This window comes from Corvus moneduloides, chromosome 6 (assembly GCF_009650955.1).
Source record: "Corvus moneduloides isolate bCorMon1 chromosome 6, bCorMon1.pri, whole genome shotgun sequence".
NCBI lineage: Eukaryota > Metazoa > Chordata > Aves > Passeriformes > Corvidae > Corvus > Corvus moneduloides.
Window position 1 is genome coordinate 43,699,670 of NC_045481.1, and position 27,005 is coordinate 43,726,674.

The 27,005-nt window shown below is 40.4% G+C and overlaps 2 protein-coding genes across 6 annotated transcripts in view; one reads left to right on the forward strand and one right to left on the reverse strand.

Moving 5' to 3' along the window:
* IFTAP (intraflagellar transport associated protein) overlaps positions 1-21,322 on the reverse strand; it is a 41,331-nt gene extending 20,009 nt beyond the window's left edge. The window contains exons 1-3 of one of the 5 annotated variants that reach the window (XM_032112706.1): positions 21,143-21,243; positions 16,946-17,034; positions 9,958-10,094 (exon numbers count right to left, since the gene is read on the reverse strand). In XM_032112706.1, coding sequence (XP_031968597.1) covers positions 9,958-10,094; positions 16,946-16,959 — 151 coding nt within the window. In that variant the 5' untranslated portion in view covers positions 16,960-17,034; positions 21,143-21,243. Of the gene's footprint in view, positions 1-9,957; positions 10,095-13,569; positions 13,682-16,945; positions 17,035-18,802; positions 20,737-21,142 lie in introns of those variants that run through there. The other 4 variants (XM_032112707.1, XM_032112705.1, XM_032112704.1 and 1 more) reach the window with 4 other exon arrangements.
* Positions 21,323-21,407: 85 nt separating this feature from the next.
* Positions 21,408-23,912, forward strand: RAG2 (recombination activating 2). The gene has a single exon (XM_032112703.1). It carries the CDS (start codon positions 21,594-21,596, stop codon positions 23,199-23,201), a length of 1,608 nt encoding a protein of 535 aa, XP_031968594.1. The 5' UTR covers positions 21,408-21,593; the 3' UTR covers positions 23,202-23,912.
* Positions 23,913-27,005: the final 3,093 nt, after the last annotated feature.

Sequence of the window (27,005 nt, forward strand, 5' to 3'; positions counted from 1 at the left end):
TCTTACATTTGATGAAACATTCACCACTGCAATGTGACACTAGATTCCTGACTGCTTGTGAAGAAAAATTCAGAATAAAAATGTCTAAGCAACCCAAAGCAGTTGTTAAATGCTATTCTGTGGACAGAATATCAGCTATGCAACCATGTGCATAATGAGGCCATTCCATATAAATTAAAGGGGGGCAGGTGATTTAAACATCATGTTGCCAGCCTTGAGCACAGTCCCTCAGGACCAGTAAGAGCCAACTTCAGCTGCCCAAAGTAGCTAATGACACCCATAGTCTCCCAATGCATGCATCACGTAACTGGCTCCCTTGAAGCAGTATCTGTAATGAACTTTAAAATATTATTGAAAAAAACACACATAAGTTGTCTTGAAGTTAAAGAAATACAATCTGCAGACAAGTATCAGAGTATTTCTTTGATAGTGTTCTGAATTTCAACCATTTCTGTCCTCACTTTTGAAAGAGAAGGGGAAGAAGGAAAGATCACTTTCAAGACAGCAAGAGGATCACTCTGCCTTTCCCCTGACTAAGTGATAATTGACTCATTATTCACAGTCACAGCTCTCAACCTGCCAAGATCCTGTTGTAAAACACTGGCCTTCACAGTATGTGATAAAAATCAAAAATAAGGGATACAAACACAACAAAATGTAGCAGAGGAAGAAAGTTGAAATGATGGAAAGATTCACATATTTATTCTGCAGACAGATTTTGTCTCACTCTTTAGTCATTTCACTGTCAGTATCTTAAAAATGAAATAACAAGCCAACTTAGGTCTCTAGAAAAGTACATCTGAGTCTCTCACGAGTAGTATCCATCAGAATTGTGTGTCACTAAGAGTATGGTGCAGACTTAAGAAACGTGTTTCAATCAGAAAGGATATCCAACTTGATAAATTTTTTTCACTCCTGCTATCTATCCTCCATATTGCCTAAAATTCTCTTTATCTTCCAGTTTGAAAGGGAATTTTTTGAGAATGTCTAGTGATTACCCACATATTTCAAAGAATAATGGAGTCATCACAAAACCAGAGAAGAGAGCTACCTGTATTATCAGGAAAAACTTACTGTCAGTGAAATCTCTTAAGAGGACATAGTAGCCCCAGAAGAATGATAAAATTCTCATGGTTTGAAACATTTCAAAGCCAGACCAGACACAGCAATCAATAACATAACATAGAATACCCGGCTTGGGATAATACACTGGACAAAACAATTCAAACTACCAGGTACTTCCCACCTTTTTTCAACTGAATTAATTCATTTCAAAAACAAAAACTGGTTGACACTTAGAAACAGGCCCCTTTAACTATAAAACAACAATATTAAAAAAAAACCATATAGCAAAGGTACTATTTGAAGTTCCAATTTACTTTTTTGTCCTCAAATCCTGGACTGAGGGTCAGCAGAAGGCCTATGAATCCCTTAAATCTCTTCCAAGTTATGCTTTGATGGAAAACCTGGAATTCAAATATTACAGCGACTTTCTGCAGGACTCCTGAAGAAAAAAATCCAATTTTACTCACAGTACCATAATCACTGTCTTGAACAGAGGTCACAAGTACAAATGTCATGTTCATTCACTTTCTCCATTCTTCAAACACACTGTCAGCAAACATTTTAAAACAAGAAAAAAGGCTGTCACTGAAATGTTTCCACAAAATACCACTCTGACATGTTCACAAGGTGGTAACATACTCTAGACTACCTGTATTTACCTTTGTGCAGCTATGTAAACCATTGTACAACGCTGAGTTCATTTACCCTAAATGACAAGCTGTAAGAGGAAAACAAGAAATTTCAAGGCTGAAAATCCAGTTTACTGAGAAGATAATTTTTAAAGCCTTCTATTAATTTTTGGCAACCAAAGCAACTCCCACATTTTCTGCAGTAATCCAACCAAAATTTGCAGCCTCCCTCTGCGTGTATGTTGTCCTGGTGGGAATATAACATAGAGTTTTAAAGTTACTTAGCCCAAAAAAGCCATTCTGATTTATGCTCACCAGGTACCTTTCTGTTTCCATGTATTTTTATGTATAAATTGCTGTAAATAAATGAAGTCTGTCCAACTTTTCAACACAAAAGGTCCAGTTATCCCATACAGTATGTATCTGGAGGATTTCAGTATTAGAGTCCTATGCCTATCCAAAATCAGGAGCAATTCAGGTGTAATTCAGGCACCTAAACTTCATCACGTAGTCCTGCTTTAAGAGTCTAAGGGCTTAGCCTCCTGCTGCCACCCAAAAAGGCTGTGGATGTTTTACAGATAGTGTACCATATCTGCCCACACTCAGCATCTGAATTGTCTATCCCATAACTATCTGAATTCCTGTAAGGCCCATTCCAATCTTACTCCAGCAAAATCCACACTAATTTCAAGGGCAGTGATCTCACAGTAGCACTGAGCAAGCAGAATTCCTCTACAGCAGAGAAAATAACTTGCCTAAAACAGTTACCTCAGTGTGCAAATTAGTATTTGTAATACAAAAATACAGCTGGTGCAGCCTTTTTCCCTAATGCCTTTGATCTTATCCTGATCAAATGACAAATAATCAGCACAAAGTATTTTTTAGCTTTTTTTTCCCCCTTCAAAAAAAAAAGGTCAAGCTCTACTATTATCAGTAACACGGGCTTGATTCTTTAATTTAAATTTACTAATTTCTTAAGGAAATTACACTATATCATCTCCTCAGCTAGGATAAATACATATTCCATGGACTGGGACAAGTAATTCCAGTGGCACTATTTCTAATCTAAAAGGGTAAACTCTTACATCTCAATTGTCACTTTTGACTGCCATTTTTGGATACTTACTGTAGTATGTTTAAAAATAAATCAGGAAAGGACTTTTTTTTTATGTGCTCCTTCAGGGGAAGGACGAATGACTGCTACTCTCAAGTATATTTCAGCCACTCTCACACACCTGCTCTAGCTTAATGTACAGCAATACTTCTCTGAAACTAACAGCTCTTAATTTTCAAAAGTTCAACTGTTTTTTTACTGTATCTCTCCCTTTTTATTTAATGGGACCTATGTGTTCTGATTTTATGTAGTGTTTATCTGTATCAGTATCTATGTCTCTGTTGTGCTTTTGATAGTCTCAGTGTTAGGAAAGGGGCAGTATTTCCTGTTTATTCCTCATTCACCCCATCTGATCATTTAAAAATTCATATGGTTCTTTCACAGCTCAGCAGTGTTGTTGCTGGATACCTTCTCCATCTGAATACTAATGCTGTCAGTTAAATAACAAGGCAAGTGTGCACTTCATCATTTCAGCAGCTTGTACAAGCAAAATCCTGTTTTTTTCAGCAGATGTACAAGAACTCCAGACTTCTTTCTGAGTTTGGGTTATACTAAGCCATACTTTGAATCTTAGCTAAGAAAAACAGAATGTACTTGAATTTCTTTCTTAAATACTTGATTTTGGTTTTGGTTTTTTTTACAGTCAAAGAAACTGCAAATATGCTTAAAGTTCTCCTCAACACAAGAAACTACATTAAACACTTATGTTGGGAGCACTTTAAAAGAACATGTGATATACTAATAAATCAGGGCAGAATCAATTATGAAAACTTTCTGTGGGCTTGCATCCTAGAAGAATTCAGCACTAATAGGCAGGTAGATAAGTGCTGTAAGAAACAAGCAAATTGTATATAATTAAAAGCATCTGACATCTCCATACAAAGTATTCCTTTCTTAACAAGTAGTATAAAAAGATGACAGCAGGTGGGAACAAAATAAAATGTCAGAAAGCCCAAGAGTTTTTAAAATGCTTGATTTTGGACATTATAATCACAACATTAAGGCATCCTTTAAAAGCCTGACTTTTTTTTTAAGGAAAATACATACTTTCTTTAAATGAGGCCTTCCTATTTAATTTTATACTGAACACTAAAAAGCACTCAATACTACAAAGAGCTCAGTACAAATTTGAAGTGAGGTCACTTGACTTCTGTTTCTGACTGTCCTGTTGAATCACACACAGCTCTGATCTCTGACATTATTTGCTTTGTGTCATTCCCACGTATGGAAAGAGGGCTTCCTCACCCCACTGCAATGCATGAAACTAAGCCAACAGCTGCATTTAGTGCACTTCGATGCCTTTTTAGACAAGGTGATGAGGTACAGCACAGGTGACTCTGTGTTACTGCTTTTTACAGCACTACAATCCAATCACTGCCAATATGCCACCAGAGGATAGAACCTGTACCAAAGTATCAACAGCAAAATTACAAAGCATTTCCCTATGTTCTAGAAAATCTAAGTTATGCAAGAGAATGACAATACTTTTTTTTTCTCATCTGAAATAATCTTTAGAAATTGTTTAATAAGAAAGGCATCACAGAAAGAACAAGGAATTGCTGTCAGGGAAGCACTACTGTTGAAGGGCTGTCCAAGTTTCCAGGAGTCTGAGTGCCTCTGTACTTATCTGGTGCTGCCACTGAGCTACTGCACAAATGCACACGAGTCATTTCCCTTCTTTAGGCCTATTTTTTTCTGTCCGTAAAATAGAGATGAAGTATCTTGCAGAGCAAATACCAGGACAACAAATATCCGTAAAACAGATCAGTTATTATTATTTCAAGAATAATCTATTAAGTTTGCATCTCTATGACTGGGATTTTTTCTACATTTAGGGGCTCTCTATGATATTTGATTTTATTCTATATTGAATAAAGGCTACATAGAGATAGCTACTGAATTTATGATCAATAGAAAATTGCAAATTTTGCCTCCCAACCAATTCTATCAAATGATCCACCACAGCACATCAATAAAAAGCTCTGAAGCTGTTTGCCTATTTCATGCCCTGTTTAAGTTCCCTGGGGATGACAGATTAATTTGATTTGATTAGTTTTATTGAACTCTATTGAGTCTAGTTGCTTTTTACTGGCAAATCTACTCATAGGCTGAAATTCCTTTTGGGGTTAGCATTGTCCTACTGGTCCATTTTTAAAATAAAAGTTCATTTACTGTCACTTTTATATAGTTCTCTGCTATGCCTTCTGCTGTGAAGACTCACATTTGTAAAGTGCCTCCACTGACACTTATGGGATGTTTAAAGTTGTTTTTCCTAAATGTGGTTAATGAAAAAGGAAGCAGACAGCTACAGTCAAATGGACTGTGAACTGAATACCTTGCCCAGCTTTCACTGGGGAATTAAGTTCATCTGATCACAACACAGAATACGGCTCTTGCATGACACCTGTAAGCACAGAAGTGATCAGTCACTTCCAAACTTCCTCCACTTGACAGTTTGTTCAGCACAGAAGCATCAAAACAACAGCACTGAGGCTACGAAGTTTCGATCCCACGCGTGGTTTGCTTAGATGGGTTTAATCAAGGTCCCTGGACTTCAACACACTGCCAGGCAGTGGGAGGGCTATGAAATAGAGGAAAATTAACAGAAGGAATGGAACTCTTTTAATCCCAGTGGTAAAATGCCCAGAACCATGAAAGAAATACAAACCTTAACTTAGATTTGGGTAAGAATTTTATTCATGGCGGCATTTTTGTATGCAGCTGAATGATCCAGAATCCTGTATTTTTAGAAGTGGGAGAGGAGTAATTTAAAATCTAGATCAAAATTTTGAAGCTTGGACCATTTGGAGATTTTTTCCTGTATTTTTCATACAAGGGCAAATGAGGTATTTTGTGCTCCAGCAAATTTCCCATTCTTTCTCTGAGTTTTAAAAAATGAGCAGATGCTGCCTTCTAATTTTGAGCATCATAGCTCTCCGCACCAGATTTCAAACACTCTTCCTAAGATTTGAAAGAGACTTTTGTCCTCCGTGGCAATTTTTTTCAAAAGCGGGGTTGGATGCATTTCCATGAGATTTTGTCCAAAGTTTTTCTAGGAAGTGTGTAGTTCTGAACATACCACTCATTGACCACATCTACAGAAATCTGTATCATCCACTCCTTTGTAAATTCAGCTCTTCTGAGGCTCCTTCAGCCGCAAAGCTTTACAGCAAGTATGAAAAATTCCATCTTTCTGGACTCGTGCTCTAATTGCCAAATTACATTCCCATGAGTTCACCAGCCCTTTCACCTATATATTTGTCTTGTTAATATCCCTATGACAAAAAACACACTTTGGATGCTCTAAATAGGAAAAATAAGAGACTTAGCTAGAATCTTAACCTAGCCCTCAAATGTCTGTCCATTACAGAATCAATAAAAAAAGTTTTAAAATTTTTCCACTTATGGAGGGAGTACTCCTATAATTTTAGAATATTATTTATTTAATATATATAGGTCACGTTCTGTTGGAGAGGTATGTTTTAAATGCTGAGGTCAGAGTTTTAAAAATATACTTATGTATGTTTATCCATTTTCCATCAGATCTGTAGACATGAAGTAACAGTCTTACTACAGTATTTACTTGTCAATTAGTCTATGAACTCTCCTTTTCTCACTGCACCAACCATATTTTAAAAAACAGAACCATTGGGATTTTTAGGAATACTAAAATCTGGAACATTAAAATCCCATATCAAAGATGTAATTTTATGGTCCATCTAAGTTATAACATATCTCTGTGCTAGTAAAACCAAACACACATAACAAAACCAATTACACAGAATTTAGAAGGACTTACTTTGACTCCAGATCTTGTTCTATGTGAACTAAGAGAATATCTTTTCAAGCAGCACAAGGAAGAATAGAAGTAGTCAAACGCAGTATCACACATTCAGATATAATAAAAAGACAACATTCTAAAAATGTGATTTTCTTGATTAGGATATTAGCAATTCTTAAAAAGTCCAATGGAAGTCAGGAATGCAAAAATGCATTAATCCTGTTTCCCACATTTGTAAGAATGAAACTATACTCTCAGCAGAAGATCCTAATGTGTTCACAGGGGGTCATACCAGGCTATTTATAGCCTCGAAGGGTTCTTTTTAGCTAGGCCAGAACAGTCAAGGATGCTTGGGTCTTTCTACTCAAGGTACATTCTTTACAGCTTTACTGTGTGTAAATTTACCGTATGAATAAAAACTAAAAAATCACTAGGATATCAGATTCTTATGAGATGTTTTCAAGGATAACATAGAAACTTCAGGTGAAAATATCCTTGCAATGCCAACTACACACCTAGTATAATTCATGCACAAGTGAAAATCACCTGCTGTAAATATGTTACTCTGTGAAATCAACGGGACCCAATTAGTTTTGGTTTTTTTCTGTTTCCAATGTTATGACAGACAAAAATCTATCAGATGACAATGTATGTGTTATGCTTTAAGTAGAATATTTTGCAGGTCATTAGTTTATAATGCAAACCAGCACTTTGGGTATTTTCAAAGGAAAATGGAAGTGGGAGGAAAACAAGTTGAGCTGTTCAGTTCACAGCATCATAGGAACCTGTATTTCTAAGCATTTGATTCAGGTAAAGCTCTACCTTTTATATGATTTTAGTGGCAAATGTTACAGTGACAGTGAAAGTGACTGAAATACACACTGAGGCTTTTTGCAAGTAGCATCATGATATGCAGCATGCTACTAAGATAGGAGCTATCCCCAGTGTATCAATCATACATAAGAAGACCAGATTGGGTTTTCAATCCTCTTATCTAATCCCCCAGTGTTTCCTTCCTCTTCTATATTTTATAGGGAGGAGAGAGAGAAAGTTGCCACAAGATTATTTCTGTGGCAGCTTCAACTCCCCCAGTGGTTTTCTGCTCAATGCTTGTGACTGACACTTAGTTCTGCCTGAAGGATAAGGACAGGACAGACTTCTGAGTGCCAATCAATGGGGCATGCCACATGCTGTAATTGAAAAATATAGTGCTTCTGCAATAATAGGAGGATACAACTTCTAGTGCAAAGCAGTGGTAAAAAGAATTGTGAGTAACATGTAGCTTGCACTCATTTTTATGGCACCTGACCTACCATGGCTAAAAAAACTGAACCTGAGCTGCAGAATTGGAATTCTGTAATTCAGCAATGCTCAGATCAAAGTTAAGCTCCACTTTTTATTTCATCTGCAGAGCATGAGATCTTTTCAGCCTAATCATCTATCTGATGTCCTGCTGTATGTACCTTCATCCAAGTTACCTGTTAGCTTGGTACAGGATGGATCAGGCTGGAAGGGACCACAGTGGGTCCCACCTCCCTGCTCAAGCAGGGTCATCCTAGAGCACCTTGCACAGGATTGTATGCAGACAGATCCTGAATATCTCCAGTGAGGGAGACTCCACAACCTCTCGGGGCAGTCTGTTCCAGTGCTCGCTCACCCTCACAGTAAAGAAGTTCTTCCTCATATTAAGGTGCAACTTCTGTGCATCAGTTTCTGCCAATTGCCTCTTGTCCTGTTGCTTGGCACCACTGAGAAAGGCCTGGCACCATCCTCTGACACCCTCCTGTCACATACTTAGAGACATTGATAAGGTCCTTTCTCATTCATTTCTTCTTAAGGGTAAATAGGCTGAAATCTCTCAGCCTTTCCTCATGAGATGCTCCAGTTCCTTAAAAATCTCTGCAGCCCTCTGCTGGACCCACTCCAGGAGCTCCATGTCTCTGTTATCCTGAGGAGCCCAGAACTGGACACAGCACTCCAGCTGAGGTGTCACCAGGGGTGTGTAGAGGGGCAGGATCACCTCCCTCGACCTGCTGGCAGTGCTGTTCCTAATGCACGCCAGGACACCACTGGCCTTCTTGGCCACAAGGGCACTGCTGGTCACAGACAGCTCGTTGTCCACCAGGACCCCCCCCAGGACCTCCACAGAGCTGCTGTCCTGGTGCCCAGGAGCAGGAGGCTGCGCTTGCCTTGGCTGAATTTCAGAAGGTCCCTCTCTGCCCATCTCTCCAGCCATTGAGGCCTGCCGAAGGGCTGCACAGCCCTCTGGGGTATGGGCTGCTCCTCCCAGCTTTGTGTCTGCAGGGAACTCGCTGAGGAGGCCTCTGCCCCTTCCTACAACTCATTGATGAATTAGTTAAACAAGACTGGGCCCAGCATTGAGCACCAGGGGACACCACCAGTGACAGGCCTTCAACTTGACCATGCGCCACTGATCATGATCCTCTGGGATCTGCCACTCCGCCAGTTCTCAATCCACCTCACTGTCCACTCATCCAGCTCACACTTCCTGAGTTTCCCTACAAGGATGTTGTGAAAGACAGTGTTGAAAGCCTTGCTGAAATCGATTTAGACAATATCCAAATCCCTCCAGATAGCTGTTTCATCATAGAAGGCAATCACTTTGTAGAAGGCATACACACAGGCATAGCAGAGCAGGCTAGTGTTGAAAACCTGTGAAAGTACCTAAATTGCACACTCCTAATCTCAAGCCATCACACACTCACGAGTTTCTCGTACTTTTAGAAGTTTGGTCCATTTGAATATCAGGGTTAATTTTCCAATTACAATTTCAGGTAATGAAGTAATTTACCCCAGGTTTGTTCCCCCTTTTCAGAGCCTTAGTTTACATATTTCTAGGCCTGAGACAGTAAGGTGGCCCTTGAATCCAGGCCTAGAGAGGATTTGTTATTTCTGACCAGAACGGGAGAACAGTAGCTAACAGGCTATACGGAGTCTTAGAGTTACACAGTAAAGCAGTACAGGATCTGAAAAATATAAAAGCCAAAATCCTAAGGCATCACTATTCAGTAGTTTCCTTAGGCTCTTCTTTTATGGAGACTTCTCAAGCAAAACAGTACAAGATGTACTTAGGAAACATCTATCCTTCCAAACAGTGCATGTTTCCCCTCCTCCCTAAAGCAAGCATAAATGGCTAACCACCTGTAGAGACACAGCAGCCTGGGAACCAATCTGTAAAAAGTTGTCCTTAGGGTTCCCACTGCTGAGTGGAAAAACAAAAGTATCACAAGGATTTGCCTAAAGTCACAAAGCAGGTGAGTAGCACAAAGACACTGAATACTACTGTTTCTTTTTTTACCTTCCCTTCTGTCTATGGTACCTAACAAGAGATTTGGGAAATTACGTACCTTCCAAAAGATATGTGAACGTATTTAGAAACTCTTCATATGACTGCTCATGGCTATTAATAAATTGATCAAGGATGCTGTTCTTTAACAGTTGTTCTCCCATGATCATCCACACCTTGAGAGTTGAACAGGTATATCTGCAATAGAAAGTAAAGAGCTATATATGTATCTGCAGGCAGAAACCAAATCAACAGAAAAGTCTCTAGTTCATATAGATGGGCACTAGAAAGTAAAATTTTTCCTCTCTCCTTGGGAAGTTCTGATCTTGTCTATGGAACATTATTCAACATTTCTCCAAAAATTCATGTGGACATAGAACTTTTAAGTACAAACGGAGGAATTGTGATCATTTATGCTTGACATTTATGACCTTGGGTAATATGGGCCACTGAAGTGCCAGCTTCTCTTGGTGGTGTTCATTCCCTTAAGCTGTTCAGTCTTTCAACCCCTGCCTTCTTTGCAGAAACAGCGACACCCCTCATCAGCATGTTGTACTTGACAACCCGGACACACCTGTACACTCAAAACTTGGACTGAATCCATCATCTCCAGGTGCACTACTCACTGTACCATCAAAGCCACAAACCCAGATTTTGGACCACACGTTAAATCACAATGGCACCTGTGCGTGTGTACTCTGAGGCAGCACACAGGACAGGCAGAGCATGCTGGAGCTGGACAGCCACACAGGAATGTGAGGCCCACTCTTGAGAAGGGAACAAATGCTGAGAGATGAAGGAAGAAGCTCCACTCTCCAGTCATACAGCAACAGCTTTGAAGGAATCAAACTACCTTCATCACTTAACCAGGCTCTATGGGAGCCTGGCCCTGAAGCATCCCTCAGTGAAGTCTGCTGAAGTTAACCTTGCCCCTTACTCATAAAAGCTGTGTAAATGCATGTTAATAGCTGCATGATCCTAAACACTTACCCATATTACTTATTTTTTATACACATAGGTCCACACTAACAGAATCAGTTCGCACACATAAACCTGATCAAGATGCAAGAATGCATTATACACTAAGTGTTTGATTTGCATGTGCTTCTGTTTCCTCTCTTGATTTACCACAACACTAAGAAGTGGATTTTGGGAATGAAAGCTTAATTCTTCAGCAAAACTTCAAATCAACTATTCTAAGGAAAGGCTGCCAACCTGATATTGAAGCTAAGTAAGATCGAAAGAGAATTGTTCAGAGAACAGAAAGAAAATAAAGTGTGACTCCTAACATAAAACCTCAATTTTGTTGAATTGCCTGCTTCCAAGAAGACTAATGTTCTGAAGATATCAAAATACAAGCACACCCACATGGCCTAAAGTTTCCTAATGCTTTACAAAAATTCAACCATTATTAATCTCTGTGGACTGGCCAAGCAGAATATAACTCACCAGACTCTCAGAGTTGATAATGTATATTACAGGGCTTTGAGAGGTAAGCAGCGCCTTCTATTCCTCATTATGGTTAAGTTATTAAAACCAGTATTTGAAATAGTGCTGTGATTTGTAAGCCTACTGTAAAAGAAAAAAATATATATCTAATCAAGAAAAACTTTTTGTTTTTCTTTGGAGTCTGGTGTCTAGGATATCCAACTCCCTTACAAACACTAATGAAATAAACTTAAAAATATTCCCAAAAGGAAGAGCAAATAAATATTATTGCCAATAACAGGTTAAAACATCCAGTCACCAAGAACTTAAATGATTTAAAAACAGGTTAGTGGAGGGCTGACAGCAAATCTCAGATTAATTCACTCTAAAATGCTCTAGGAAACTAGAAAATTAATATGCAGTTTGGGGGCATAGTTGTATCCTTAACCAGCCGCATGACAGCTTTCTCAGTGAATGCCATGCTCTACAGCCACCAGATCATCAGCCTGAGATTCAGCATCCAGACCAGGTCACACCAAAATCATATATCTCAATTCTTACTCTGCTGTGCAGCTTCTACTTCCTACAGAATTTGGGAAACTTCACTTCAGATACTCCCTTGCACAGTTGTTATTATTACAGGTCTACAGAATCATCTCCTCACAGAGAGGAAAAACCAGCTAGGTCCTAATGAAAGCCAAGGTTCTGTCAGAAAAACAGCCACTCTCTCAAACAACAGAGAGGAGAGACTGGCAGCCAGAACTACCCGTCCCCCCATTTGCAATTACTTTGAAGAACTGCCCAATGCTGTAACATGGCCCTAAATGAAAGCAAGTGCAGAGGATGGTATGTGGGGAATACCTACTATCCCTGAAACTGAACATGTGGTTAGGACAGATGGTACAAGAGGGGTGTTCAAAAACTTATCTCAACCCATCAAGGTTTTGGTATTTTTCATTTTCATTCCACTTCGTTTTCTGCTGCTTCCCACCTACTTTATTTCAGAGTCTCTCTTAAATAATCACCACACTGTGTCAGTTGCAGAGAAGTTTAGTGAGGTGAACAGCTGAAACCAGGCTGACCAGAAGACTCTCACCTTTGCTAAGGAGCTAACCACTAGATTCTACGTAAGTAAATGGCTTCAGCAATCACCCAATCCACAGCCTCAAGGCAATGACTTCTTTAAACTGTCCTGAGAAAATGAAAAAATACACAATAATGGATCGGAATCCTCCACAATTTATGAAGTGGGTACAATGACACTTCTAGGAAGGAAATTACTGCATTGTTCTGCTAAAAAATAGCTACTACTAAAATCAAAAGCTTACACTCTTTTTTCCCAAAAGGAATCAAACTAACTTGGAGGTCTCAAGGAAAGTAAAGCAAGGGTATCTGATCCTTTCCTTGTTCTGGCTTTGGAGACTTTTAGAGTCAAATATCAGTAAGTGATGCATTCAAGCAGCAACTACGCTTTCTTCTTTTTGCATTTCACTCCTGGTCATCCATCCAAATGACTTTAATGAGGTTACTTGAGGCAATCATTCATTAAGCCTTGCTGATCATCAGCAGATTGTGCAAAATCAATTTTATTTCTCAAAATGCTGTCTTCTTCCAAGCAGTTTAAGACAAATCAGAAATCTCTACATTGAATCGCAGAAGCAGGTCAAGTGAGTATTAGCATGTTTTCAATTATACAGTGATTAGTTCTATTAAACAACACAAAATGTGGTGGAATATAGACTTCCTGGTTTATGCTGCATTTTTAAGAACTTCATGTTTTTTTAAAAAATACAACAGAGGCAATGAAAGAAATATCAAGATTATGAATTTTTAAATGGAAAGAGCAATAACCTAATCCCCTCTACAAACTCAATAAAATCCTATGTAATTTAATTTTTCAGCAAAAAAAAAAAACTTCACTAGCATTTCTGGCATAGGTTCCAGTCAGGTTTTCACACTATGAATTTGCTCTCCTAGAAATCATTCTCAATTTTAAAAAGAGGCTGATTAATAAATGTTTTTTTTATAGTTCATCTATAGGTTCATGGAAAATATCCACTAGGTCTATCTGTTATCAATACTTTATAATCTATGTCTGCAAAAATCAGATTGAACATAAATACACTATCTTTAAATCTTATACTCTGTTACTACTGGACAATGCCCCATCTCTTTTCCCCACAGAGCTATCACAGTAACTGCACCTTTAACAATATTGTTACAGCAATGAAGAATGAGGTAGCACCTTTGCAAAAAGAATGAGATTTTATCAGACAAGCACACTCAATTTAAGTCTCTCGAGGTTCTGGCTGCTCCCAAAAAGGCCACCACCACCACCTTCACTTCCTCCTCACGTCCTGGTTTACCACTCCAGTCCATGCCTTGGGCAGACCAAATAAACTATCAGTACAAAACTTGAGAGTAATCAGAGCAAATGCATATATGCTGTTTTAAAGACATGTATTCTAATACGCCTTACAGCTGCATGATTGTGATTGCCTGTACAAGGGGACAGTGGGACCGTGCAGTGGGAGCAAGGGAAGGATACAGGACTGCCCTTTTGGCACCCTGTCATAGTTGCTTATGCAATCATGAAAGCACAGCCTCATCAGAAACACCCTCACAAATGGCCCAGAAAGCTGTGCTTCCTCCACACTGCAAAAGCAGATGGCAGCAGGGTACTCCTACACCCACCACGCTGAGCTGGACTCTGCAGTGCAGCTCATCAGTCCCCACGGTGCCAAGAGGCAGGCAAAGCTGGAACTCCAGCCTGGCCTTAACAAGTGCTTGCTATTAGCTATGGACCATGGTTGCTGCCTTAACAAACATCCCAGGATGGCGCTTTAAAAGTAGGCCAAGTGAAAGGAGTGATTCTGGGAATTGCCACTCGAGAAAGACATAAAGCATTTTGAGTCAGACAGCAGAGGAAGGTTACCCATTTTCCTGAAGGCAGAAAACTGCTTCCTGCTTGTCTAGACATCTGCAAATCTACAGTTGCAGAAGAAAGCCCTCCCTGCCTTACTCTCCTGCCCTACTTTTCTTCCTCCTCCTCCCTGCTACCACCACCACCTGTGGGGAGGCAGAGCTCCAGGAGCAAACCCAAGGGCACCAAGTTCTGGCCTCAAGCAGGTGCAGGTCAACCCAGCTGGGGGAACAAACTAAAAGTCACAAAGGACAAAAACTTTCAGATAAGGTTCCTTCCAACATCTTGCAATTCAATGTGATCTACGACAGCTAATCCTGTTAAAATCAACTGGATGTTTGCCATTGCCTTCAGCAGGAGGCACACACTTAATGCATCAGCAATTTGTGTGGATGGGAGCTGCATCTGCTTCCCTGAGTGCATTACTGAGCCTGAGAGCTGACCTTTAGATGGACAAAAACATGTGCCTCTCATGCCCAGCTCACATGAGTTTTTAAAGGATATATCCAAGGGCTTTAATTGCAAGCAAGCATATTGATCCTCTTGGATTTCAGTGCTATTATGCCAGCCCCATACCTGAGCAAAATTTTCTTTTAATGAATTTCCAATGGCTTCAAGAGTACTGCTCCCTTTAAAGACAACCTGGAGGCCCACAGCAAGGGTAACATTTCATCCGAACCACAGTAGCCACTGCCCCCTGGAATGCGATTGTCTGGGAGCTGACAGTCAAAGCACAGCTGGACTCAATCAGATATTTCAGATAAGACCTCTAAATAAAGCCCTCTCCCTCACAAGTTAAATACTGTTTACTGTCAGTTTTAGATGAGACAGAAAATTGAAGACTAGGATGCTGGACTCCCTGTGCCCTTTTTTACAGATTTCAGCCTGTGCGTCCTGGCTAAATATCCAGCATATTTGCATTCTGGCTGGCAAATACTACACAAATGAGTAAGGCAGCCTTCCCTTTCCCTGCTGAGCTGGAGTGCGTTACTGCAACCCACAGGAAGCCAGCTACATTTCAGCTCAGAGATGACTGTGTTTTACTGGCAGAAAATATGCTGAAAAGCCTGGAAATATCTCAATGCAATTTGGAATGATTTGGGATGAAAAAGATGCAAACAACATATTATTTTAAGAAATTAATTATAGAAGAAGAAAACCAAGTGAAATGAAGCATTTCCGTAACAGTGAGCAATCTGCTGAAAACATACTACCTATGTCAATGTTATTAAAATAGAAATTGTGAAGGAAAAGTCTATTTATTCCTTTCCACACGGGTTCTCTGCCAGTTAAATTCAGGATGGAAATCCAAGATCTTCTTGCTACGACCTGGATAGTTTTGAACATAATTTCCCTACCATGTAGATACATTATTCTGAAGCTATTTGCTGCAGCTTCTCCAAAGCACTTTGTCATTGACAGTTAAAGAGAGCAGCTTGGACAGACCATGTCCTCATCCAAAACTGACATGCTGTTGCCAAAAAACTTCAATTTCTCCATCTTCTCAACCACATAATTGGAAAAAGAATTTCTAAAGATAAGGCATGTCAACTGGTAGAAAAAGAGTAAAATGAATGTAAAATATTAAAGTGACACAACTGGGGGACCGGCTTTTTCACTTAAATATTTGTATCTTTTTTGCCAGTAGATCTTTGATCACAGACCCAAAGGAGGGTCAGAATATGTCAAACACTTAGATAAGAAGCTGTCAAGTATTATCTAGGCCCTGCTGAAAATACAAATAAATGTGATCTGAACGCCCTTAAATTTGTGGGAAGTTCTTCAGCATTCAACTCTGCTCTACAGTCTCCCTTTCTCTTTGTTTCAGTAGAGAAGTAAAAGGCCCATATGGATGCTACAGGGCACAGTGCCTTAGCACTGCTGTATTTCAGATGAGAAACATCACCACATCCTATCTGCATTACAGTTATTCAATGTCTCAAGACAATTCTTGCAAACATTTGGTATGTTTGCTTTGCTGTACTAATCAAATTCCATTTCAAGTTCCTTCTATTTCTATTCTCACAGCAGTTTCAAATGGGAGTTGAGACATTTCTAAAATACTGTGCAGCAGATGTTGTAACTCAGGAGTGAGTGAAGTAGGGCCAGGAAAACAAAAGCAGGAGCTATGAAGAGTAAATTGTTTTCAGGTTTTTCTGCTTATTTGTTGTGCTGTGTAATGCAAGTGGCTTATCCTCTGTGCCCCAGCACTGCTAGCTGTTGAAAGGATATGTTCCCAGTGGACTTCCCAGCGTCTCATTATTTTTTGTTGGAGAAAAGCACTGCGAAACTGATGAAAAATGTCACAGAAGGATGCAAAGTTTTATTAGTCTTTCAAGGTCTGATCAGAAGGCCACTGAAGTAGAAAAAAAGACATTTCTAATTACTTCAGTGGACTTTTGAGTTGGACTTTTAGTCAGCCCTCACTCAGCGAACTGCATGCATTTGTCATTTCCTTTGCTCTGTTTCAGTGTTACTGCCCGCTTGCAGCAGAGCATTCCTGGGGAAAGTAGCGTGCCAATCAGCAAGAGTTGTTTTCTTTTGCTACCTATTGAAATTATTTTTTCTTTTAACTCAAAATATATTTTAAATTACATTTTAAAATAGCACTGCAAAATTCTGAAGATGATCACAAGGTTGATAGGTTTACAGTGTAAAAAAATTCAACCATAAAGAAGTGTATGCTGCAGATATTTACAATTTAAGAGGCATCTGCTGTCACTCTGAGCTTCTTCTACTGCAAAGAGTTAAAGCTTCTGGAGGCTGGTGGGTTTCTTGTTGTGCCATCTGAAGACAAGAGAGGAAAGGAAAAAAAACCAGTCACAGCCAGTTAGCCACAGTGGATCGAGTTCTCAGGAGCACATCTGCAAATTAAGCAGATAGATTCCCCTCCATCAGGCTGTCTCTCCATGCCACGAGCCCCCTGTGCTGTCACAGAAGACTCCTCACATTGCTCACATTTGAATCCCAATTACACAGAAAGATTACGGAGGACGCAAAAAACTGCTATCAGCCAGGTATGTCTAAATTACTCTTTTGCCCAAAACAAACTTGGTTGATACACTTAGAAAATTCCTTGAGAAATACTATATAAAAAATTGCCTTCCTTAAGCTTCTTTATGGAGGACTTCAAACCTCTCTGTGTGTCGGGATATGATTTTGACTGTGGAGAATTTGGAAACAGCACTTGCTTTTCAGGGGTATGCTGCTTTGGAAATGAAAAAACAGATCTGTCAGAGAAAAAAAATACTGCAAAATCAATTTACTTTTCGCCAAAGTAACTGCAAACTAATTAATTTAATGGTCAGCAATGGTTGTTCACCAGCTAAGCCTCCATGTTATCCTGCATTCCATTCTCTCAGTGTCCAATCAGTACAGCTGAAAAATCTTATTTTTGTGTAAATGAAAAAAGGTTCTTTGTGGTTGCTACAGTTCATAAGATCAACTCATTCATCATTCATTATTTCACAGCATTCAAATTACTGTGAAATTATTACAAATAATATTTTCAGTGTTGAAAAATATGAGATGTCACACTAAACAGCAGCACTGATTAGTCATTGTTCTCCTGATTAGAATGTTTTTGTTGCCTAACTGGGTAACAGGCAAACCACATAGGTGAATAAATAATTTCTGCATACGGTCAAAGAGGACAAGAAGTAATAAACACAGTTTGAGAGTGACTCAGTACCTTAACATTGTCATCTAGTGACATTTTATAAAGCCTAGATTTACTAGAACCTAGGACACAAAACCAATGGGAGACTTGCTTCCATAGGAGCAGCTAGAAGGAAGAATATCCAAAGGTATATGTAATGTCACTTGCTGTTTAGGTCACTCAGTGCTACCCCTTGTCTCTAAAAGATGTTCCTCCTGTACTTCTCGGTGAACACTTAATATGGTTTCTGAAATGGTACACCACCAAAAATTGTAACTATGTCTGTCTATTTCCACAGTAAGCACATGTCAAACTACATTAGCTACTGCTTTTAAAAAACACCTTCTCTCTTCATTTGATCCTTCTATACATGTATAGAATACATGCATCTCCCAATGCAGCTATCTAAATCTGAATTCCTTATCATCTCTTCTTGACATATAAACAACTCTTACCTGAAAAAACCTGCTCAAAATACTGTTTGATTTCAAAATAAACACGAGGAGAATATTAGTTTTCTTCTTTCTGTTAGCTTAGCTTCAAGCTCAGGTCTCTACTGCTTCCCAAATAGGGGGCTTATAAAGGTAATGCTGAGATTCTCATTTAATTGTATAATCCTTACATCTTAACCTTTTATAGAAACACCAAATATGATGAAGCATGACTCAAGTCATCATAACTGGCAATTGTTTATGTAACTCCCCCGCTCTCTTTTTATTCATCTTTACTCCTTGTAGTGTCTCTTCCCCGGTATCTTGTGCTGCACCACAACAAAGGCATTTGTCTGTTACCCTCTGCACTAGCTGAAATGCTAATCCAACTCCACAGTGACAGTTTTTGAGCATAAAGCCACAAAAAAATACTTTAAACTCTTTGCTTATAAGGTTAGATCTTTACCTTTTGGGTTCCCCAAAGCTGTTCAGGGTTAGATGAGCCATGGCCCAAAGGAATCAGTGGTATTGGAAGGTTAGAGGTGGAGGTCAGCGTAGCCAAAGAGCAACCACATTGTATTAACACACTGTAATTGGCATGAAAATACTAAATAAAATAAAAAAATGGAAAGCCAAAGCAATTCCAGTCAATGCCTAAGCAGCTACTTCTGTCCAAAAATCTCAGATAAATATTCCCTCCAATACTTACCAAACTGCTTGCTTATGTAAAGTTCAAGAAATATTACAAGATGACAAGGAAGTGTGTCTAAATGTGCTTAACCAGTACATTCTGTGTGTCTATCAATCAAATCATTTTCACTGATTTTTCTCTGTATCTGCAGACTCTTCAGACAGTAAACTCCTCAGAACTGAGTACTGCTCAGTATTTGGGAAACAGTTTGTGGCACTGTGGACACTAATAATTGTCATATTTGGAGATTCTTTAAGTATGCAAAAATATAAGATGCATACCAATATATTAATTAAATTGTTTGCCACTTTTAATACTCTCATTAGACTTCAAATATAAACCAGCAGTCAAATGTAGAACACTAGTGGAACAAAACAATGAACTTTAATTTTCTCATATAGAACAGAAATTTTCTCATGGCATCTTCAGTATGGAAGACATTGTACTTTTCTAAAGATCCTGTAAAACCAAAGAAGCTAAGTAACCAGACAATATGAAAGAAGAGACAAATGACATCTAATCCAGTAAACCCAACTTAGTGCAAGCTCCTCTGATGATGCCATTTTTGAATGCTTATAAGAAACAAGTAGCAGATTCCTGTTTAGCATATCACCTGAAGGTAAATAATTTCCTGAGTCTTTCTTCATGCATAATAAGGACAAAACCTGCTGTGTATACTGACATGCTTAGAAAAGGGTTCACTAATTTAATTAACTTATAACTGAATTTCACCTACAGTGCAGTACTTCTGAAAAGAAATCTAAATGTAGAAAAAACTACCACCTTCAGGGCAAAGGTATTAGGCAACACAGTGAACAGAACCCAACCATGATCTTTGGATGACTCCACAATGTAAGACAGCCATTCCATGGATTGTTTTTCAAACAGACTCAGTAATGGCTATGCCTACTCTGTCCGTGCGCTCTGGCCTGAAAACATCTCACCTTCGAAAAACATTCAATGGCAGATCCCTGTATTAGCACACCAGTTTGCACTCCAGTTTGAGGGCAGGCAGTGCAGCAATATGGTACAACAAGGCAATTGATGTAGTCAGTGTCATCAGTTCCCCTGTTTTTACAGCGACTCTTCCTGTACACGATGTTGTTCAGATTCCCCCAGGTTTTGATGTCACATAACTAGAAGATACCCAATCCTCCCTTAAAAAAGAAACTCTGTGTGTCTTGTTTTTGTTGTTACAGCAAAATGACAAGCAGGAACAAGGAAAATATGACTCCTAAAGACTTCAAAAAAAGTAATTACATTTTAAAATGTAGGATTTAGTGGGTTTTTTCCTAATATTCAGTTCATACTTTTAAATTCTGGGGGTTTGGCAAAGGCTGGGACAGAGACCTCGGACATTTACTAAAGGACACAAGTCTGCTGTCACCAAAGGCCAGTGCCAATGAATCAGCCAGTTAATTTCCCTCCCTGCTGTCTGTGCTCTCCAAAGCTCTTTCACAGTCAATATCCAGGCTGATTACATAAACTCCTTTCGGTCTTCAAACAAACAGGTTTATAAAAGTAAAAGATACCCCTTGAAACCTACTCATGAAAGCATGAGCAAAGAGCGGAGATGAAAGACAATTCGAGTACACTGAAGACCCGCAGCAGCGGGACTCGCAAGCCCCCGATCCCGAGCAGGCTGCTCAGCGCAAGCGTGAGATTCGCCCTGGAACCCGCGGCCTGTGCCTCTCCAGGCAGCCCTGCACGGCCGGAGAGACAGCGGGCACCGCCTGCTTCTAAATGCAGTCAACACATCCTGACGTTTACCCTGTAAACAAAACGTGCAACCTGAAGTCTGAGCGCACGCCCGCCCTCCAGCGCACCGAGTGCGGTGCCCTCGGGCGCGTTCCCGGCCGGGCGCGGATGGGCGGGAGCCTTCAGCCGCCGCCGCGGGACGAGGGGCGCCGAGGGCGGATGCGCCTCCCGCACCCGAGGGGCCCCGGGCCTGCGGCGTCCGGGAGGCTCCAGCCCGGCATTCCCGGCCGCCTCGAGGCGACAAACGGGCAGGAAATCCCGCCTTGTGGCATCCCCGGCGCTGCTCCCTCCTCCCCGGCCGCCCCGGGCCGAACCCCGCCGGCAGCAGACCGGCGCCGGCCCCGCGGCCGCACTCACCGCCGCCGGCTCTCTGAGCGCGCCGGTCCCGATTCCCCGCGGCCGGGACGAGCCAAGCGGCGGCCGGGACGAGCCAAGCGGCGGCCGTGCCGGGCCGAGCCGGGCAGCCCAGCAGGAACTACCGGCCCCAGCAGCCCGTGGGGCCGCGTTCCCATAGGAGCCGGCCCGGGAAGCCGCCCCGGCGCAGAGCTGCGGCCGCACGGTGTGTGGGCTGCATGTGCCGACAGCCCGTAGTGTGCACAAAGTCCCCAAAACACCGCGGGACCGGTGCAAACCTCATGCTTGATTCATCTCTCGAGTCACAGACAAGCGTGTCTTTTTGGGTCTCAGAGTGCGAACTGCAGGGCAACTTACATACGATTTATTCAAGTTCTGTTAAATAATTGTGATAGGATCTAATGCATGTTTGATCTGTTTGTTTTGTTTTGTTTTTTATTTTATCAGCCACAGTATGGCACACTCAACAGACAAAATGTCGCTGCAGATGGTATCCACCGTCAGTAACTCATCCTTGCTTCAGCCAGGCTTCTCTCTCCTGAATTTTGATGGGCATGTTTTCTTTTTTGGTCAGAAAGGATGGCCAAAGAGATCCTGCCCCACTGGTGTTTTCCTCCTCGATATAAAGCAGAATGAGCTGAAAATGAAACCCGCCTTCTTCTCTAAAGACTCGTGTTACCTTCCCCCTCTCCGCTATCCCGCTCTTTGCATGCTCAGAAGCGATGCAAAGGCTGATGAGTACCAGTATATCATCCATGGGGGTAAAACGCCTAACAATGACCTCTCTGATAAGATTTACTTTATGAGTCTCGTAAGCAAAACTAGCAAGAAAATGACATTCCAATGCATTGAGAAAGACCTGGGTGGAGATGTCCCTGAAGCTAGATATGGGCATACAATTAATGTAGTTCATAGCCGGGGTAAAACCATGAGTGTTCTGTTTGGAGGGAGGTCATATACTCCTCTTGCACAAAGAACCACTGAAAAATGGAACAGTGTAGTTGACTGCTTGCCATCTGTGTTTCTCATTGATTTTGAGTTTGGATGTTGCACATCATACATCCTTCCAGAGCTTCAGGATGGACTTTCTTTCCATGTTTCAATTGCCAGAGATGATACAATCTACATCTTGGGTGGCCACTCACTTCAAAATAACACCAGGTCCCCCAACTTGTACAAGGTAAAAATTGATCTGCCCCTGGGCAGCCCAGCTGTGACCTGCAGCATCCTGCCAGGGGGGGTATCTGTGTCAAGTGCTATAGTGACACAGATAAGTGATACTGAATTTGTCCTTGTCGGTGGCTACCATTCTGACAACCAGAAACGGTTGGTGTGTAACACCATAGTTCTGGAAGATAGTAAGGTAGAGATTGTTGAAAGTGTGAGCCCAGAGTGGACACCAGATATTAAACACTGCAGAACGTGGTTTGGCTGTGATATGGGTAAAGGATCTATTTTGCTGGGCGTTCCAGGGGCCAACAAACAATTAAGCCCAGATGCAAACTACTTTTACATTTTGAGATGCAAAGGAGCAGAAGAGGACAAGGAAGAAGAATCAATAACACAAATTTGCAGTCAGACATCAAGTGAAGACCCTGGAGACTCCACTCCATTTGAAGACTCGGAGGAGTTTTGTTTTAGCGCTGAAGCCAATAGCTTTGACGTTGACGATGCTGACACTTACAATGAAGATGATGAAGAAGATGAATCAGAAACGGGCTACTGGATCACCTGCTGTGCCAGTTGCAATATTGACATTAACACCTGGGTCCCTTTCTATTCGACAGAACTCAACAAGCCTGCAATGATCCTGTGTTCCAGTGGGGCTGGCCACTGGGTCCACGCGCAGTGTATGGATCTCTCAGAGACCATGCTTCTCCGTCTCTCAGAAGCAAATGTCAAGTACTTCTGCAACAACCACGTTGACCTTAATAAAGGGCTACAGACTCCCCAAAAGGTGGTGTGCCTGAAAAAGCAACCCATGAAACCATTGCGCAAAAAGAAAGCCATGAAGTTATCAACATCAGCGAAAAAGTCCTTTCTTCGGAGATTGTTTGAATAGATTTACAGTGCTGATTTGTATTCACCTGGGAGAAAATGGAATCCCAGGCAAAGGCAGCAATGGTTGAAGGAAAGTGGGCTCTCGGAGCTCAAAGAGGTCTTCTTATTCCAGTTATCTCAATGTTTTTGTTACATTTCAAAGCACATTAATTTATTCCGTCCCTTATGTGTATTTTTGTAATATCCAGACAGGGAACCCATCCTAGAGGGCACTGTGCAAACACACAGCCAGATATTGGTAAACTGTGTGCTGTATTTTATGCTATAACTTACTCCCCAGTAAGTTTAATGGAACTGCTGTTAGGATAAGACATTATCCCATGTAGTCAGTGCTGTTACCATCTGTCCATAAAGAACATTATATTGCCCATTTTAATTTTTTATCTTAGTCAGTAGTTCTAGAAATATTTGACCTAATTTATAGCTGCATTACTCCAGTTTTATGTTGGTGTAATGAAATAAAATGAGACTAATTATTCTGCTTTTACACAAAAAAAAGTCTCTTGTGTCAGAAATAATGAAATATTCAGACACTGAGGGTCAGTTTTCTTCAGGGACTTCATTTATGGAAAGCTTACATATGGAGCATTTAATTCTGGATAATTAATTTTTTATTTTGAAAGTTATGGAATGATTATATGTCAGTTTTGGCTACCTTTGTGGAATATCATCTTACAGCAAAAATTAAACTGCTTTTTTTAAACTACTGTGATCATCAACTGCTTTGTGTTTGTATTTTTAAAAATTCAGTAAGGTAATAAAGTTTGTAATAAAAATGACTGCATTTTTTCATGTATTCATGGGTAAATCAAACACTGTAAATCCTAAAGTTTACAAAAGGACAGCATGTATGCTTCGGAGGTCCATATGAAGCCTGATAAGGGGTCTAGCTTCACAGCCACCCCATGCAGTGAACTCCCATTGACTTCAGAAGAAATTCCTTCTGATGAACAGGACTTTTATCATTTACTGCAGGTCCTCCACTACCCATTTCTTTCTCTGCTTTCCCAGGGTGACTGTGTAGAGTGTGAGAGCTTAGAAGTGCAAACTGTAGCTCAGAGTGATTCATTGAGCCAGTGGAGCATTGTGAGGGTAGAAACAAATGCAGTTGGCTGCTCAAAACATGAGGAGAAGATTGGATTCAAATTGAAAAGGACATTGTCAAGGTTGAATAGCCCAAGAGTTTACTAAGGTTTTTGTGGATTCTTTTATTGGCTATTTATAAAGCCTCATCATTCTTGACTTTATTTTTTATTTGTATTACTGCTCCAGACATCTTTTCAGAAAATCAATACCAGCAGCTCAACATTTGTGAGCCAACAATAACAGCTCAGTATTCATAGTCCAACTCTCATGCTGGATGCCTGAATAAAAAAAAGAAAATCAGGAGCAGCTATCAGCTATTTGATCACTGTGTGCAGACCCTAAGCAGCCACTCCTTTACAAAGCAGTGTGTGGAGTACAGTATTCCTGTCAACACAGACGTGTCTGCACGCTACTCCCCTTAAAACCTTACCACCCCAAGTCAACAGCAAAGAAAAGTAAAGGGCAGCCATACAAAGTTTCCATTTACAACCTTTTCATGTGCTGAGGGAGCTTGAAGTTTGGATTGAGCTTCTAAATGGGAAGTGTATCACCCTGATTCCCCTCTCTACAGCCTGATATGGGTATAAATTCATCGATTTCAATGCCAGCTTCCCATTTCCTTTTTCCTGTTACTTTATGTAAGCTGTCATGCTACTTTATGTATATAGTGCTATATGTTTTTCCAAGGAGTAAGTTAATACCATGCTCATGTAAAGTCCCTGCAAGCTGATGAAATTCAATGGTCAATGTCCTCTTTTGTAGGTTAGTCATAGATCTTAGGGATCTGAATTGTCATTAAAATATATCTTCATCATGCACTTATTTACATCAACAAAAACAATTCACACCAACATTAAAGCCACATCATCACAACACCAACAAAAAGGGACAATATACTCACACAAAAAATCTCCACCCTGTTTCCATTTTACAACAACAAAGGACTCCCCACAATTACTGGGCTCCCTATAATTTTTGAATTCCCTGGCAACACCCAGTCTGAGTTTTTGCCCGTTACCTCTCTCAGTTACTGTAATTATCTCAAGTTCCTTGGACAGCACACTGCATGACAAATTTGTCTGCTACTGCAGACAAATAAAAGGATGGAAACATTTTGCAAAGGGAAAGCTTGACAGTGGCCTAGCAGAAGGGACATTCAGCCTGAGATAAAGCCTTGTGGCACTGGTGGTCTGGTTGCACCATGTTGGAAGCAACTCTGAATTTCCAGAACTGCTGCAGCTGCAGTGACTCCCTGAGCCCCTGGGAGGTGAGAACAGATGCTCAGCAAGAGGCAAGCACAAGCACACATTGTGACCCCTTCCAGTTCTTACCTGAGCTGTTGTTCTTTACTTTAATAGTGTGACTATGAAAAAAGCAATTCATGGTCAGACTTTATGTTATACCTCATTGGGCCCATAACATTAGTGTATTGTGTATTTGATCTGTGCTTTTTTAAAATGTATGGTTTATTTGAGTAGGAGGTGAAAATTGCTTGGTTAAGCCATGTCCCAGCTTCACAGTGAAAGGCTGAACAAGCAGCATTAAATCACAGCTCAGAGACTGCAGCTACTGCGGGAAAAAGAAATGGTAAGTAAAATAGAAAACATTTGAAAGGATTTGAACATAAAGAGATATACAAACTTCAGCCTGGAAAGAAGACATTTGACATAGCATTCAAGACTACAGAAAGTACCTAATTTCCTGAGTCATGTACTTTAAACACATTCATTGTCTTTAAAACCAGCTAATCAGTACAAGATGTTTCTTCCTAAGGCAGGCTAGAATTAACAGATAAAATGAAGTAGATTTGAGTTCAGAAGTAAATCTCTATTGTATCTGCATCCAACTGACCTATGTGTTTTGTAATCACAATAAGCAGCATCGTGGTTCCCAGACATTTTAGTAACACTGTACTGCTATTATCAGCCTCTATGAAAATAATATACAGATTTTACTGCTATTGAAAGGTTCTTGGGCCTTGAAGTACTTGATTAATTTACAGGAAAGGCGCAGCACAAACTTTACTGGTAGCACTAAAGCATGTGTTATAGCTCAGAGTGACTCATTGCACCAATAGACCATTGAAAGGAGTGGAAATAACGCAACTGGGAGCCCAAAGCAGAAGGAAAATATTGAATTCAGATTGAAAAGGAATTTGTTATTTACTCCTGGAACCTATGTATTCTATAAAGACAGAAGGATTGGCTTACTTTTTTTCATGATTGGTGGCTGTAGCTCCCTCCATATTTGATTTCCTACCCTATTCCATTTCAAACAAGACTAACTTTTGGGAAAGTTACTCTTCTTCAAAAACTGTGTCACTGAAGCCCATTTTTACTTTGAAAAAAAGCAAGACGATAACCCTATAAACTCTCCAGTTTCTCAGTACATAAGCATATACAGGAAGAACAGGGCGCTGGCCACTCCACAGATGTGCAGGACCTCCTTTGTGGAGGTGGTAGCTACTGTGTATTTCCTTGTCCACTTACTCAGAATGCCCATCTCCAGAGGCAGAGCATTAAAAATGCACCTCTGGACCTCTCTCCTGATGCTGCTGGAAAAGTTGTTAATTAAATCCTCTCTAATGTGTCTTTTTGTATCATGGGCCATATTAAGCTTAATGCAAAAGGTAGAATAGCTCTTTAAACACTTAAGGAAACACTTAGGAGTTGCAGCTGGTCAACTGCTTGACAATTACACCATGTTCAGTCCCCTAAGA

Coding starts and splice junctions, on each gene's coding strand:
- RAG2 (XM_032112703.1), top strand. CDS start 21,594: ATGGCACACTCAACAGACAAAATGTCGCTGCAGATGGTATCCACCGTC.